This window comes from Nicotiana tabacum, chromosome 2 (assembly GCF_000715075.1).
Source record: "Nicotiana tabacum cultivar K326 chromosome 2, ASM71507v2, whole genome shotgun sequence".
In the NCBI taxonomy this organism is placed as follows: domain Eukaryota; kingdom Viridiplantae; phylum Streptophyta; class Magnoliopsida; order Solanales; family Solanaceae; genus Nicotiana; species Nicotiana tabacum.
Genome location: NC_134081.1, coordinates 113,814,274 through 113,826,333, shown reverse-complemented (window position 1 = coordinate 113,826,333; position 12,060 = coordinate 113,814,274). Strand labels below are relative to the sequence as shown.

At 37.0% G+C, this 12,060-nt stretch overlaps 1 protein-coding gene across 3 annotated transcripts; it reads right to left on the bottom strand.

Annotated features, from left to right (window-relative positions):
- Positions 1 to 1,410: 1,410 nt before the first annotated feature.
- LOC107801727 (DNA topoisomerase 1-like) lies at positions 1,411 to 11,307 on the bottom strand. Of its 3 annotated transcripts, NM_001325703.1 has the most exon segments (21): positions 1,526 to 1,728; positions 1,848 to 1,864; positions 1,866 to 2,016; positions 2,088 to 2,191; positions 2,386 to 2,475; positions 2,564 to 2,632; positions 4,781 to 4,914; positions 5,001 to 5,091; positions 5,208 to 5,288; positions 5,706 to 5,831; positions 5,963 to 6,119; positions 6,230 to 6,324; positions 6,444 to 6,503; positions 7,235 to 7,304; positions 7,307 to 7,315; positions 8,213 to 8,215; positions 8,217 to 8,407; positions 8,492 to 8,826; positions 8,829 to 8,894; positions 8,896 to 9,652; positions 11,064 to 11,124. In NM_001325703.1, coding segments are annotated over 19 exon segments (2,559 nt in total). In that variant the 5' UTR covers positions 9,611 to 9,652; positions 11,064 to 11,124; the 3' UTR covers positions 1,526 to 1,728; positions 1,848 to 1,852.
- Positions 11,308 to 12,060: the final 753 nt, after the last annotated feature.

Sequence of the window (12,060 nt, the reverse complement as noted above, 5' to 3'; positions counted from 1 at the left end):
ATATCAAAGGGCACAATGCACACTAATCAATATTCACATAATTCAAAAATTCAAAATTAAGAATCAATTTGGAAACAGGCACATAATATGAATTTGATGTATACTGCAGAAATTGATTGAGAAATAGGGAAAATATACAGAAAATACGTACAGTTAATGAGAGAAACAGAGAGAAGTTGAAGAAGCTGGATCCCAAGTAGAATTGTGGTGGATGAATCTGTGACCAAATTATTGGGGTAGTATTCACAAATTTTAGTTTTTCAGCGGGGTAAACCAGTCATTTCGGTTGGGATATAAAAGAGAAATTTCACTTGACTCCGGAAAGTTCCTAAGTAGTGTAGAAAGACCCTATTTATTTTCAGAAATCCTAAATACTCCCTTAAAGAAGTGGATGTGTATTTTGTTCTCATTTTATGTTGATAAAGGATTATGAGTTTTTTACATTGTCCTATATTTATCCATTAACTATGCCAGAAAGTGAAATGGTCTAAACTATGATCAATCGTTAGTAGTTTGGTCAATTTTGTTACGGTGAAGAACATCAACCTAAATTATTAACGAAAAAGGTATTTAGATCATTGAACATGGTTCCGTATATATTTTGACCTTTTTTCTTTTATATTTATTATTATTTGTGCATGACTACTATCAAGAAGTCCTATTTTGCACCCACCAAATGTTGTTTGAAAAGTTAACGTGTGTGTTGGGGTGTATACATGTTAAGCATTCAGTCTAACGCAGTAACTTGGTCAAGACCTTATATATTTTTTAAGAAATTAATTTAAAACTCAATAACCTAAAATAACAGAAACAAAAAATTTCTTCTATGAATGTAAGCGTTCTTTCTTTTTTATTTTTTGCTTGAAACTTTAAGATTTTCCTTAAATATATCACCACTCCTACATAAATGCGAGCGTTATTCCCAATCTTTGATACACAAAATTATTGCTATCATACTGCATGCCTTTATACCTAACTTGACAGCAGATACAATAATAAGAAGGGAAAAAAAATAACATTTCAAGCGACTGCAAATATCATTGCAAGCTTTCATGCTTACACTTGGTTACTAAAAAAACAATTTCAGAATCTTTAAGAGTTGAACTCAATTACTCAAGTGAAGAGTACGTCGGAAGAGCTTAAGCTAAGGGAATTATTCGGAATGCTAATAAAATTAATGCATTCAGCTCGTAGAATTGGTTCAATCAAATTTATATGGCGAAATTATTCGTTGATGTTTAGCAGCTGACATTAATTATGTATAATGTATGAACCACCTTACCCAGAAACTTGAAGTATTCCTTAATGAAGAATAACATGGCACTTTGATCATTTTGAAACAAGTTAGAACATCAAAAGCTGAGTCTTGTAAGAGTTCACAAATGGGAACTAAATCGGAAAGAGAGGCAATAAGGGAAAACTCACCCCATTAATTCAGAAGTTGCTTAAATACAACAGGAATTTGTCAGGGGGTCAACAAATTAAAAAATTGTCAGACAACGATAAGATCTCTTCTCTTCTTTTCTTTTTTTTTTCTTCTTTTTAAGTTTAAAAATAATAGAATTTTTTCCTATTCTCTTTTCAGAAGGGAGGGAGGGGGATAGAACAATTGGTATTAGGAGGAGGGAGACTGGTTTTACTACAACAGCCGCCAAAACTTTAGAATGTGAAGCTTGGTTCAACATCCATCGCCCAGGCAAACTTTGCTAGAAGAGACTTGTTGAACATCTGCAGGAGAAACAAGGATCAAAAGAAAATCACAATGTGCGGGCGGGGTCAATTATCAGTAAGAGATGAAATTCATGGAAGTACACGAAATCCATAAGACATTGTAAAAGAGGCATTACCTTTTCTATGGGAACCTCATGGCGCTTACACCATGCAACTGTGATCCTAGGATCCAGATAGTTGATTTTTGATGTGCCCAAAGCCACAGTTTTCAACTCTTCTTTCGTTTCTATTTGCCTCTCTATGTTCTCAATCTTCACATTCGTTTGATCTATCTTTTTCTGTAATCTGCAAACATTACAGTCAGCAACTAAAACAAAGAATGGAAGAAAATCTACAGTTTAGGATAGGGATAGTACGCTTCAGGGGCCAAGTTCCTCTTTGCCTTGCCATCAGCGCCCTTCAATGGAGGCTTCCCTTTTTTGGCCCGAGCCAAATCTACTTTGAATTCTTCCAAAAGAGCCTAAAAGACAATTACAATCTAAAGTAAATGCAAATTTTACTTGGCTACAGGTGAACTGCAGGTAAAATATCATCAATTAACATTCAATCCTCTTCTATTGGGAGAGGGGAAAATAGCCACTCACATTATATTAGGTAACTTATCAGAGAGAAATGGACTACAGACAATGAACACTGATAACAAAAAGTAATCACCTTCAATTCATCTATCTTCTCATTCAACTTTGAAATTTGTACACTATGCGACTTTGAAACACTACGCTGGTGATTACAAATTATTGCAACCTGCAACAAGAAACATAGATATAGTAACTGAAATATTTATCACCAGTGTCCAAATCAGAACTAGCACTATTTTTCATGGAAGTCTCACCTCTTTATTTGCCAAATTATATACCGCAACTTTCTCAGCGAGCTCTCCACCTTGTGTCAGCTTGGTCAACTGCCATCAGTAGCAATGCAAATCAGCACCAGAAAAACAAAAAATTCTGCACTGGTAATGAGAAAGGCTTTAATGGATCTCCATTACCAGTTACACAAGCATGGATAACCGCATACTTCAACTACAATCAGAAGACAAGCATTTTTTCCCCAATTAAACTCACAAGTTGAGAGTGAACGACTGCTCCATTCGTAAATGGACTTGAACGTAATCAGTAATTTTGCATAAAACCAATAGTAACATCCATTAATTTGTGACAACCAAGAACAGTATTTGTACATTTTATAAAAAGACGAGAATATCAACAAATTTCCCGATCTTCAGGGCTCTGACAGTGTTAAAAAGAAACTGCATATGCATACGAAACAAAAGTGGGCCCATTTGTGAATTTAGCAGGACCTTGCATTGACAATAAAATGACGACTCCAGAAAACTTCAACTTCTAGTTGAAATTATCTATCATTAGATTTAGACAAAGTAAGCATCCATTTATCAAGATAAAAACTATTCAAAAGCATACAACAACTAAGACTCGATCCAAACACGTTTGAATCAATTATATGGAGCCACCCTCATTTCTAAGAAAAAATAACAAACTCTGAGTCTCGTTCACTTCTTCTCCTTGCTTCCTTTTTGAAAGAAATACACTAGTACTCATCACCATGCAGGCTGCCTTTGGAATTTAGATGGTTCAATGTATGGTGATGACGATATTGTTGGCCAATTCCCTGTATTCATCGAAGACTTCGCACATTGTCTTGTTAGCCATTAGCATAGACCGATGTTTTGCAGCAGATCAGGACATGCTCCAATATGTTTGTGTTGCTGATCTCAAGTAATACACATCTTGTTATGACAACCTTTTCTCATTTTATCCTCTATTACTCTATATAAGCTAATTATACTGTTGTTGAATGGATCATTTCTAACTTATCTAATCTTTGTATAACCGCACATCTATCTTAACATCCATTTCTGCTATACTATTCAATAGTATGCCACATCAAGAAAACAACACCTAAATCCCAAGCTAGTTGGGGTTGGCTATGTGAATCCTCACTATTCATGTCACTGCATGCAATAAGTCTCAATCCAAAATTAAAACATGTAGTTCTCTAGCACTAGAAATTCTCTACATTTTCTAATGGCATATACATTTCTAACAAGACTAGAAGATTCTTAGCAAACATTAGACCTAAAAAACTTACCAAGATACTTACCAAGATGACTAAAATTTAGCAACCAACTGGTATCGTCTATACGGGTATTTTCCTTCCATTATGCCTTATTATTCACCAGGTTTACATGGATTCCAAGAGATTGTAGGTCTATTTCGACCATCCTATTTTAATTCCTTAAGTCACATGTTCATCTATCATCCATTCTCCTGGAAAAATTGAGCCTAGATATCGAAAGCAGACAGAGAAAGAGTATCACATAGTATAGCTCATCAAGTTTCCTAACTTATCATGTATGTGCGCTACTTGCACCTTTCAACCATCCTATTTTAATTCTTTAAGTAACATGTTCATCTATCATCCATTTTATCATTTATGCGTGCTACTTGCACCTTTAATAACACTGGTCGTTAGTAATAATCCAAGCACAAACAACTTTAGCTCAGCGCGTTATCCAACTTTAACCCGAAGCAAACAAACTCATACGGAAACATAAATGGATAAGTGGATCCCTTCTTTGAGTTATCCAACTCTGGCCGAACTTATTAGTCAACCCAAGCATATTCCTCCTCCTATTACAATTTTTGCGCAACCTGAACAAGCTGGATAAAAAAGCAGCCTTCCACCTTCTTTTCATCAGTAAAAGGTAAGTTCTTATCTAAAACGCTGTAAGGCAGTACCAAGACAGTACTGCAACCTTCCCTCTTTTTAGGGAAGAGGGGTAACTCTGCCTCTGATTGCTGGTTCACACCCGAATTAGGGAGAAGAGTTGCAGTAAGTTGACAGTCAACTAACTCCGGCTGACAAACAGTAACCCTTTTTTTTGGTTTTTTTTTTTTTTTTTGGGGGGGGGGGGGGGGGGGTTTTTTTTAAAATTTTATATATACAGGTCAGATTATCTGAAAACCACCATCTAGTCACAGGTAACTCAGTAGTCAAACAGAACTTCTAGTACAAGAAAGCAACTTACTTGCTGCTCCAGTGTAACAGATGCATTATAAGTACGAAATACTTTTGCTGTCAGGCCTGGCATGAGTTCCTTTAGATGGGCATTAAGCTTACTCGTGTCAAGCTTGTCAAAAAGATCATCACCGCCCTTTTTTCCTGAAATCAACAATTAAGTGTATCCATGTATTTCATGAAGGAATAAAATAAAATAAAAATCTAGCGCAGAAGCAGCATTTACTAACCACTTCGGAACAGTTGAATAGCTTTGAAAACAGGCTCATACACAGCCACCTCATTTTGATACCTGATAGAATCTTTACCAAGAAAATCGAACTGAACGAAGCAAAGTCAATTCTATGCATAATAATTAATTGCACGAGACTAAGAACCTGTAAACGAGTTTCCTAGAGCTCTTCAAATTTAGCTTTTGTTGGATAAAACCACAATACCTTCAAAATATTTGGAGGTACTGGCTCTACATTCTCTACTTTTAAAGTACAACAACCAACTGTATCAGCTTCGTCGTCATCCTGCACCACATCGAAGTATGACTAAGAATACTAAAAAGCCTTTGCACTGTCCCATGCCTCTGCAGGCAAAGCATGGGTGCTTCATAGAAATAATATTAAAAACTGGAATACTGATCTCTCGTGTTCTGTTCTTTTGGATAAATTGATCTTTGATAAAAAACATTTGCTTTGTGTTTTCTTTATTAGTGATGTGGTTTGCTAGTATCCCTTGGTAAACTTAATTCAATTGGAAAGAGAAAAGTAACATATTTTGCTAAAATTTCCTGCTTCGATGCAGCTTGAAATGCTTCTAAAAGAGACATGACCAGCATCAGCAACTACTTTGGAATTTTTAGACTCTTTTTGAAATCTATGCTGCTCCTAGTTAAATATCTGGGAAAAAATAAAAAGCTAGTGCTCCTGCCTTCTTCCTGTTACCTTCTCATTCCCTGCCCTCAAAGCTAATTTATCAATAAGATAAGTTGCAACTGCGATCTGACGCTTCACAGGATCTTTACTTGTAAAATCCTTTGTATATGCAGATCTAATGCCTTCAATGTAATCCTGCAACCAAGAGACGGTTACAGCTACCAATCATCCATGCGCAACCAGTCACAATTTAAAAAAGAAACACTCATACAATTTAAAAAAGAAACACTCATCGATCAGAAGTTTGCCAATTGCTTTCATTGTACCTTTAAACGCCTTGCTTTCTCATACTTTTCTTTATCGCTTTGCCCTTTCAAGGAACTACTGGCTGCCAGGAAAACGTATTTGAATTCTCTTGGATTGATAGGGTCATTCCAGAATGCTAACCATGTTACAGTGTTGTCGTGCCTTACTTCCTTCCATCTGCCAAGCCAACGAGGGGAAGTTAAATAAATGAAAGTGAAATTCTAGCTTTACCTCCTCCAAAAGATAGGCTATTTTCAAAAGGATAACAGGAGAGAGAATGAATAAACCTTTCGCCAGGGATGGGGCACTCCGGTATCGGAGCACCCTTTCCAATATTTATTGTAATATCATTTGGCCGGATCCGTCTCTTTAGCTTTCCCATCTGTACCATTAAGCAGCATCCATCAATACCACAGTGAAACTTGAAGTATCTAAAACATTACACTGCACACCACTCTGCACATAGTAGATTGTTTTTGCCAGTTATAAGGTCAAAATTACCTTTGGATGTTCTCCACGGCCACGAAACAGTCCAGGTGGTTCAACCCGAAAGTTTCCAACCTGCGCATAACTAAACGGTCAGACCATTCGCAGTTGGTTTGGAAGTTATCTATGCTCACTATACCATGGGCTTTTCTGATTTTAGGGGTGGACACCTACCATGGTGAAGAACGAAAAGAGAACACCATATTGGAATATCATACTGAAAGGAAAGGAAGCTCAAGATTGAGATTTGGGAATAACTAAGAGGCTCAATATCATATGGCTAGAAAACAAAAATAACGTCAAAAAAGCGTGTACTCATGGCACAGGTTATAGCATAAGAATGGAACCAAAGAATCAACTAGACAAGATGTTCTTCTAACTATACACAAAACATAAAGGAAATAAAGCTCTTCAAAGTTGTTGAAGATCAGTCAAGGGGATGTCATGGAATAGCATCAGAACAGAAAAATGAAAACATATAAGAGATAATTGGCTGCTTCAGACTTCCAAGCAAGAAACTTTGTAAGCTGGATAAACGCATTGCTAACGTAAGCTAAAATTCTCAGAACAGAAGCAGATGATGTTGAAAAAGAAAGAAGAAACATCACCAGAAAAGAAAGACATAAGAGAAGAAACATCCCCAAAAAAAAGGAAGACATGAGACCTTTTCTTTTTCAGAAAATAAGACATAAGACCATCTTATAATCCCATTGCATAATTTACAAAAGATAACACATGTCATTTTGCTTAAAGTATCATGTATAAAAGCAAGATAATGCTAAAAGCTAACGATAAACAGAACCAACCTTCTCCTTAACACCATCAACAATAGCCCACATGTACTTCTCTTCTTGCTTGAGTTTCTCTTCTCTCAATGCCTTTTTCTCCTGCAAAATAGGCAATTTTTGGACGAAAAATATTTAAAACATCTACAAGCTTTATGTACTTGGCTACTAGGTTAACCACAATCAAAGTTACCACCACTTCATCAAACCCAAAGAACTTGGTCCATCATAGAATTTCTGCCTAGATCTCTAATAAGGGTAGTGCTTAAGTGACTTCCACTTGCTATAGAAAATGAAATTCCAAAATCATCCAGCTTTAACGTCAATAAAGAGGAAGAGAGGTAAGTGTCATCTTCAATTAGCTATTAAAAAATGTTAATAGAAGTTATACATTTTATGTAGTAAAACAAAATAATGCTCAATTTGGAACTTAGAGTCTCAATGGCGCATATGGGTAGAGGTTGGTAAGATAAAAGAATAATGTGATCGGATCTCTTGCATTTGCAAGGATGGCTTAGAATATAAACTATGAAGCACAGCTGCCGCGAATCTTCTCGGTTAAGCAAATGCAGCTAAAATTATTTTAGAAGGTTGACAGAAACACCATGTTCATGCTGGTCAGACAAATGTAGGCATCAAATGCCTACCACACAAATAACATACTACCATAAGAGATTAGCAAGTAACACATCCACCACACAAAGTAATCTATGCATTTGGACACTATGAAGCAGCCATGTCTTTTCAGACCAAAGTTGGCTGGGATAAGTTGTGCTATATCGGATGAGAACATACAACTGCTAAACAAATTCAGCACTTTGTGACAATTAACAAGACGAGAAATGTTTTAAAAAATAGTTATCCGGCACTCATACAGAAAGCTAACCAGCAATTAGAAGGTAGAAAAGTATAAGAAAAATGAACAAACCACGGTATAGGTCACAAAATAACTACAACTTCTCATATTTCATAACTTTATAGTTTTATTCATTTACTTACTTCGGTACTCATTTGCTTCTTCTTCTCCTTCTCACTTTGATGCCACTCATATATTGGGGTAAAATCACAGTCATCTAAATTTTGAATGACATGGTTTTTTCCTAGTATTTTTCTCCAGTCATTCATGAAATTCTCTTTGAACTGCAGCTTACTCATGTAATCAGTGTCTAACATCACGGCATACATTGTTGCAACCTGCAGGCAGAAAGAAATTGCTGTACTGAGAATAAATTCACAAAGACATGAATGAGACACAAACAGCCAGAGACAGATTGAGACCTCCTCCTGCTCTGGAGTCAGATCTACGGGCTTTCCCTTGTAGAGCATCTTAACCCCATGAGGCTTGTATGGAGGCGGAAAAATCACACCGTTGTGAACCAATGTAGTCCATTTTTGCCCTTCACCAGAGCTTGGCTGCAGTTTCGACGACTTAGAGTACTTGGATTTCTTCAATTTCTTCTTTGTTTTCATCGACGACGAAACAACTTTGGTTGCTTTCTTTGCAGACGACAATTTACTAGCTGAAGCTACTGACTTTTTAATTCTCTGAGATATAGGAACGTCATCGTCATCGTCGTCGTCCTCTGTCTTTTTTTCAGGTTTAACAGACGCTTGCTTACTCGAAACAGGTGTAGATGCATCAGAAAGCCTAGGCTTTTTAACTGAAGCCTGAGCAGCAGACTTTACATCACCAGGGGGTCTCTTACTTAAAACTGTTGTAGATGGCAAACCATTTTGCCGAATTTTAGGCTTAACTTCTTCAGAATTAGAAGACTTGCTTGTGGAAGCCCCTGCATTGGACTTCAATTGAAACCTTGACGCTAAGGGAATTTCATCATCTGAATCCTCTTTTTTGGGAGGTCTAGACTTTTGAACTGATGCTGAAGTACCAAGCACTTTGTTGGCATGACTAGAATTGCTCTTAGATAACCCAGAAGAAAGCCTAGCACTCAATGGTTTATCATCTTCAGAATCCTCAGCTTCATCATTAGGTTCAGATTTTGGTTCAACAGCTTGTTTTGGCTCATTAGGAACAATCTTGGATTGTTGATTAACATCTTTTGCCTGATTACCCGCAGAGGCAGATGGCCTTGAGTTTGGTGCAGGAGATGTCCTGCCTGATGAAGGTGATGCTTTTGGACTAGTGAAAGGTGAAACTGCCCGAGAAGCCTTAGAAGAGGTGCCTGCCTTAACTTTCTGAGCACTAGAGCTCTGGCCATTAGGAGAACGTACATCAGAAGCTTGCCGCCCCGATCGTCCATCCTGCTTCTGAGATGATGAATTTGACTGATTCTGCTTTGATGTGGTACTACTTCGTTTGAAAACTAAGGGCATATCATCATCATCATCATCAACTTCAGCCATCAACTTTGTCTTGGAAAAAGCCTCAACAGCCATGATCGTACTCTATGCTATACTGTCATATAACGTTCTCCTTATCTGTAAACGAGTTTTCATGATTACAAGGAAAAATAGGTTTAAATGCAATAAAAAGAAGAAGAGCAAAGGACTTCCAGAGAACAAATATTGAGGTACATCAGCAAAACAAAGTTGATTCATAAAGCCAAAAGGGAAAAAACATGGCAAGAAAACATAAATCTAGTTCTTTTTTGGATGATGGCAGAGTCCTAGCCTGCTTGCGGGCACCTGACTATTCCACCAGCACCTTTAATGTCTCACTAGCACAGATACAAGGTAACTGCAAATGGGAAGAGATCACCTTGTGTTTTTTTGTCTCTGACGGGATTTGAACCTAACACCCCATAATTCTCTGTCTACTTCATTGACAACTAGTCTACTACTAGGCCACACCATTGGGTGCAAAAAACATATATCTAGTTTCTATCCCTCACAGTTTAGAACAGTTGTACTAAAGGAATATTATGATCTTTTTTGACAATGCAATGCAATTCCAGTCTATTCTTGTAAATTTAGTTTTTCTATGTTGTCTCTTTCGAAAGAGTAAGTCTATTTCTCAATATCTTGGTACTTATCCACAAAGACTCACTGCTCTTATTTTGTCTCTAAAGGGTCTGTCTCTCCCTATCAGGCTATCACACAAACAGAAAAAACGGAGGGGGGTCTGTTCCCCTCTTCGTTCAATATTATACTGATTCAAACATAAAATTCACGCAGCAAGCAAAATGAAAATGTTTCATGTGGAACATAAACCAAATTTTCAGTCTGCTTCCTTCTACTCCAACACATACTATAAACCCCCAGATCTAGAAGCAAATATTTTTTATGATTGTGATGTCCAGGCCAGCTTGCATGCACCTCGGTTATTCTACTGGGTAACTGTTACCTCCTAACACCACAATTACAGGGTAACTTTGCCCATCAAGGCGGATGAAGAAATCACCTAGTGTTTTTAACCTTCCAGAAGCAAATTAAACATTAGTAGAACCCATAATGTATGCATCTTAGCAAGTAGCATCCTGGTAACTGTCAGCTCGAAAAATACAAATACCCATACATTTTATCTTTTGTAGCTTTCATTTAGAAAAAAAAAATCTCCTTTATCCAATGAAAATGTAACAGCAACTGATAAGCAATACTCAGAGCCATATTCGGGCAACCATCGCAGCTCAAGAAGCAGTACCATAGGGTAAATAAATTAAGTTTTATAAATTAACTAGTGAAGAATATAAAAGAGGTATATTACAAATCGGAACTTTAGCTTTCATTAAGCAGTGAGGAGCTAAACGATAAATCATTACAACCAATTCACAACTCTTATTTCTCATTTTAACATCAATTATAAGGAAAAAGGGGATTAGGGTTTTTGTTTCACTAAAGATAAAAAATTTAAGACATATAGGAGGAGAGAGAAAGGGGAGTTGTAACGTACAGAGACGAATTTAGCCGGAGAAAGAGATCGCGAGGAGGACAAAGGAGGAGATGGAGGTGAGGAAGAGGAAGAGTGGTGGTCATTCAATGGAATTTGGCCGAAGAAATCGACGACTCAATTTCAATTCATCTTAGCAGGCCAATCGGAATTTTGGGTCCGAAATTCGACCGCCATTCTCCATTGCACGTCCACCAAACGGCTAGGTTGGATTTGGGCTTGTCTAACCTAGAATGATATTGGGCTTTGGAGTCATGTGGGTCTCACTCCTTTCGTTTAAATGGCCCATCATTTTTTGTTTATTCACAAAAATATTTTTTTGCAAATTTTAATTTTTGCAAAACAAATTTTCGACCAAAAAACGAAGAAAGTATTATCTTTTAAGTTTTCAAAATGTTTTTCAATTTCTGCAAAACCGAAAAACTTTTCTTTTCATGCGATAACTAGTTTTCATTCAACTTAGATGGGTATGTTAGTCGCCTAAAATAGTTGTGAGGCGCTAACAATCGTACCTAGAATGTTCCGGATGAAAGTAGAGTTTCTTTTTCAATCTTATGTACAAGTAGAGCATTGCTCTCCACAATGCTCGGGCATCCATCCCATGCATTCTTTTCGATCTTCTACCTTATGAAGGATTGCAAAGCATAGGCTAGACAAGCGGTACACTGAACAGCAACCCAATCTCGACGAAAATATTGCATGGCATGACAATACGTTGCCACTGAATTGGTTTTGAGTTGCTCATTGAGCTAAGATGCCTATTAGTATGAGTGCTTTTACTTTTGCAAAAGTTTGTAACACTCACTTGAATGTATCATGCAAAGTACAACAACAACAACAACAACAACCCAATATAATCCCACTAGTGGGGTTTGAGGAGGGTAGTATGTATGCAGACCTTACCCCTACCCTGGGGTAGAGAGGGTGTTTCCAAATGAAACTCAGTGTACTTACCATCAGAGCAACCCACCTTGTTGAATGTATCATGCAAAGTAAAAAT

Excerpts from the sequence above, each read along its gene's own strand:
- LOC107801727 (XM_016625103.2), bottom strand. The coding sequence starts at position 9,610 with ATGGCTGTTGAGGCTTTTTCCAAGACAAAGTTGATGGCTGAAGTTGAT. Across the intron at positions 5,832-5,962 it reads AGAAAGCAAGGCGTTTAAAG|GATTACATTGAAGGCATTAG; the intron begins GTACAATGAAAG and ends TCTTGGTTGCAG. Across the intron at positions 4,915-5,000 it reads TATTCAACTGTTCCGAAGTG|GAAAAAAGGGCGGTGATGAT; the intron begins GTTAGTAAATGC and ends TGTTGATTTCAG.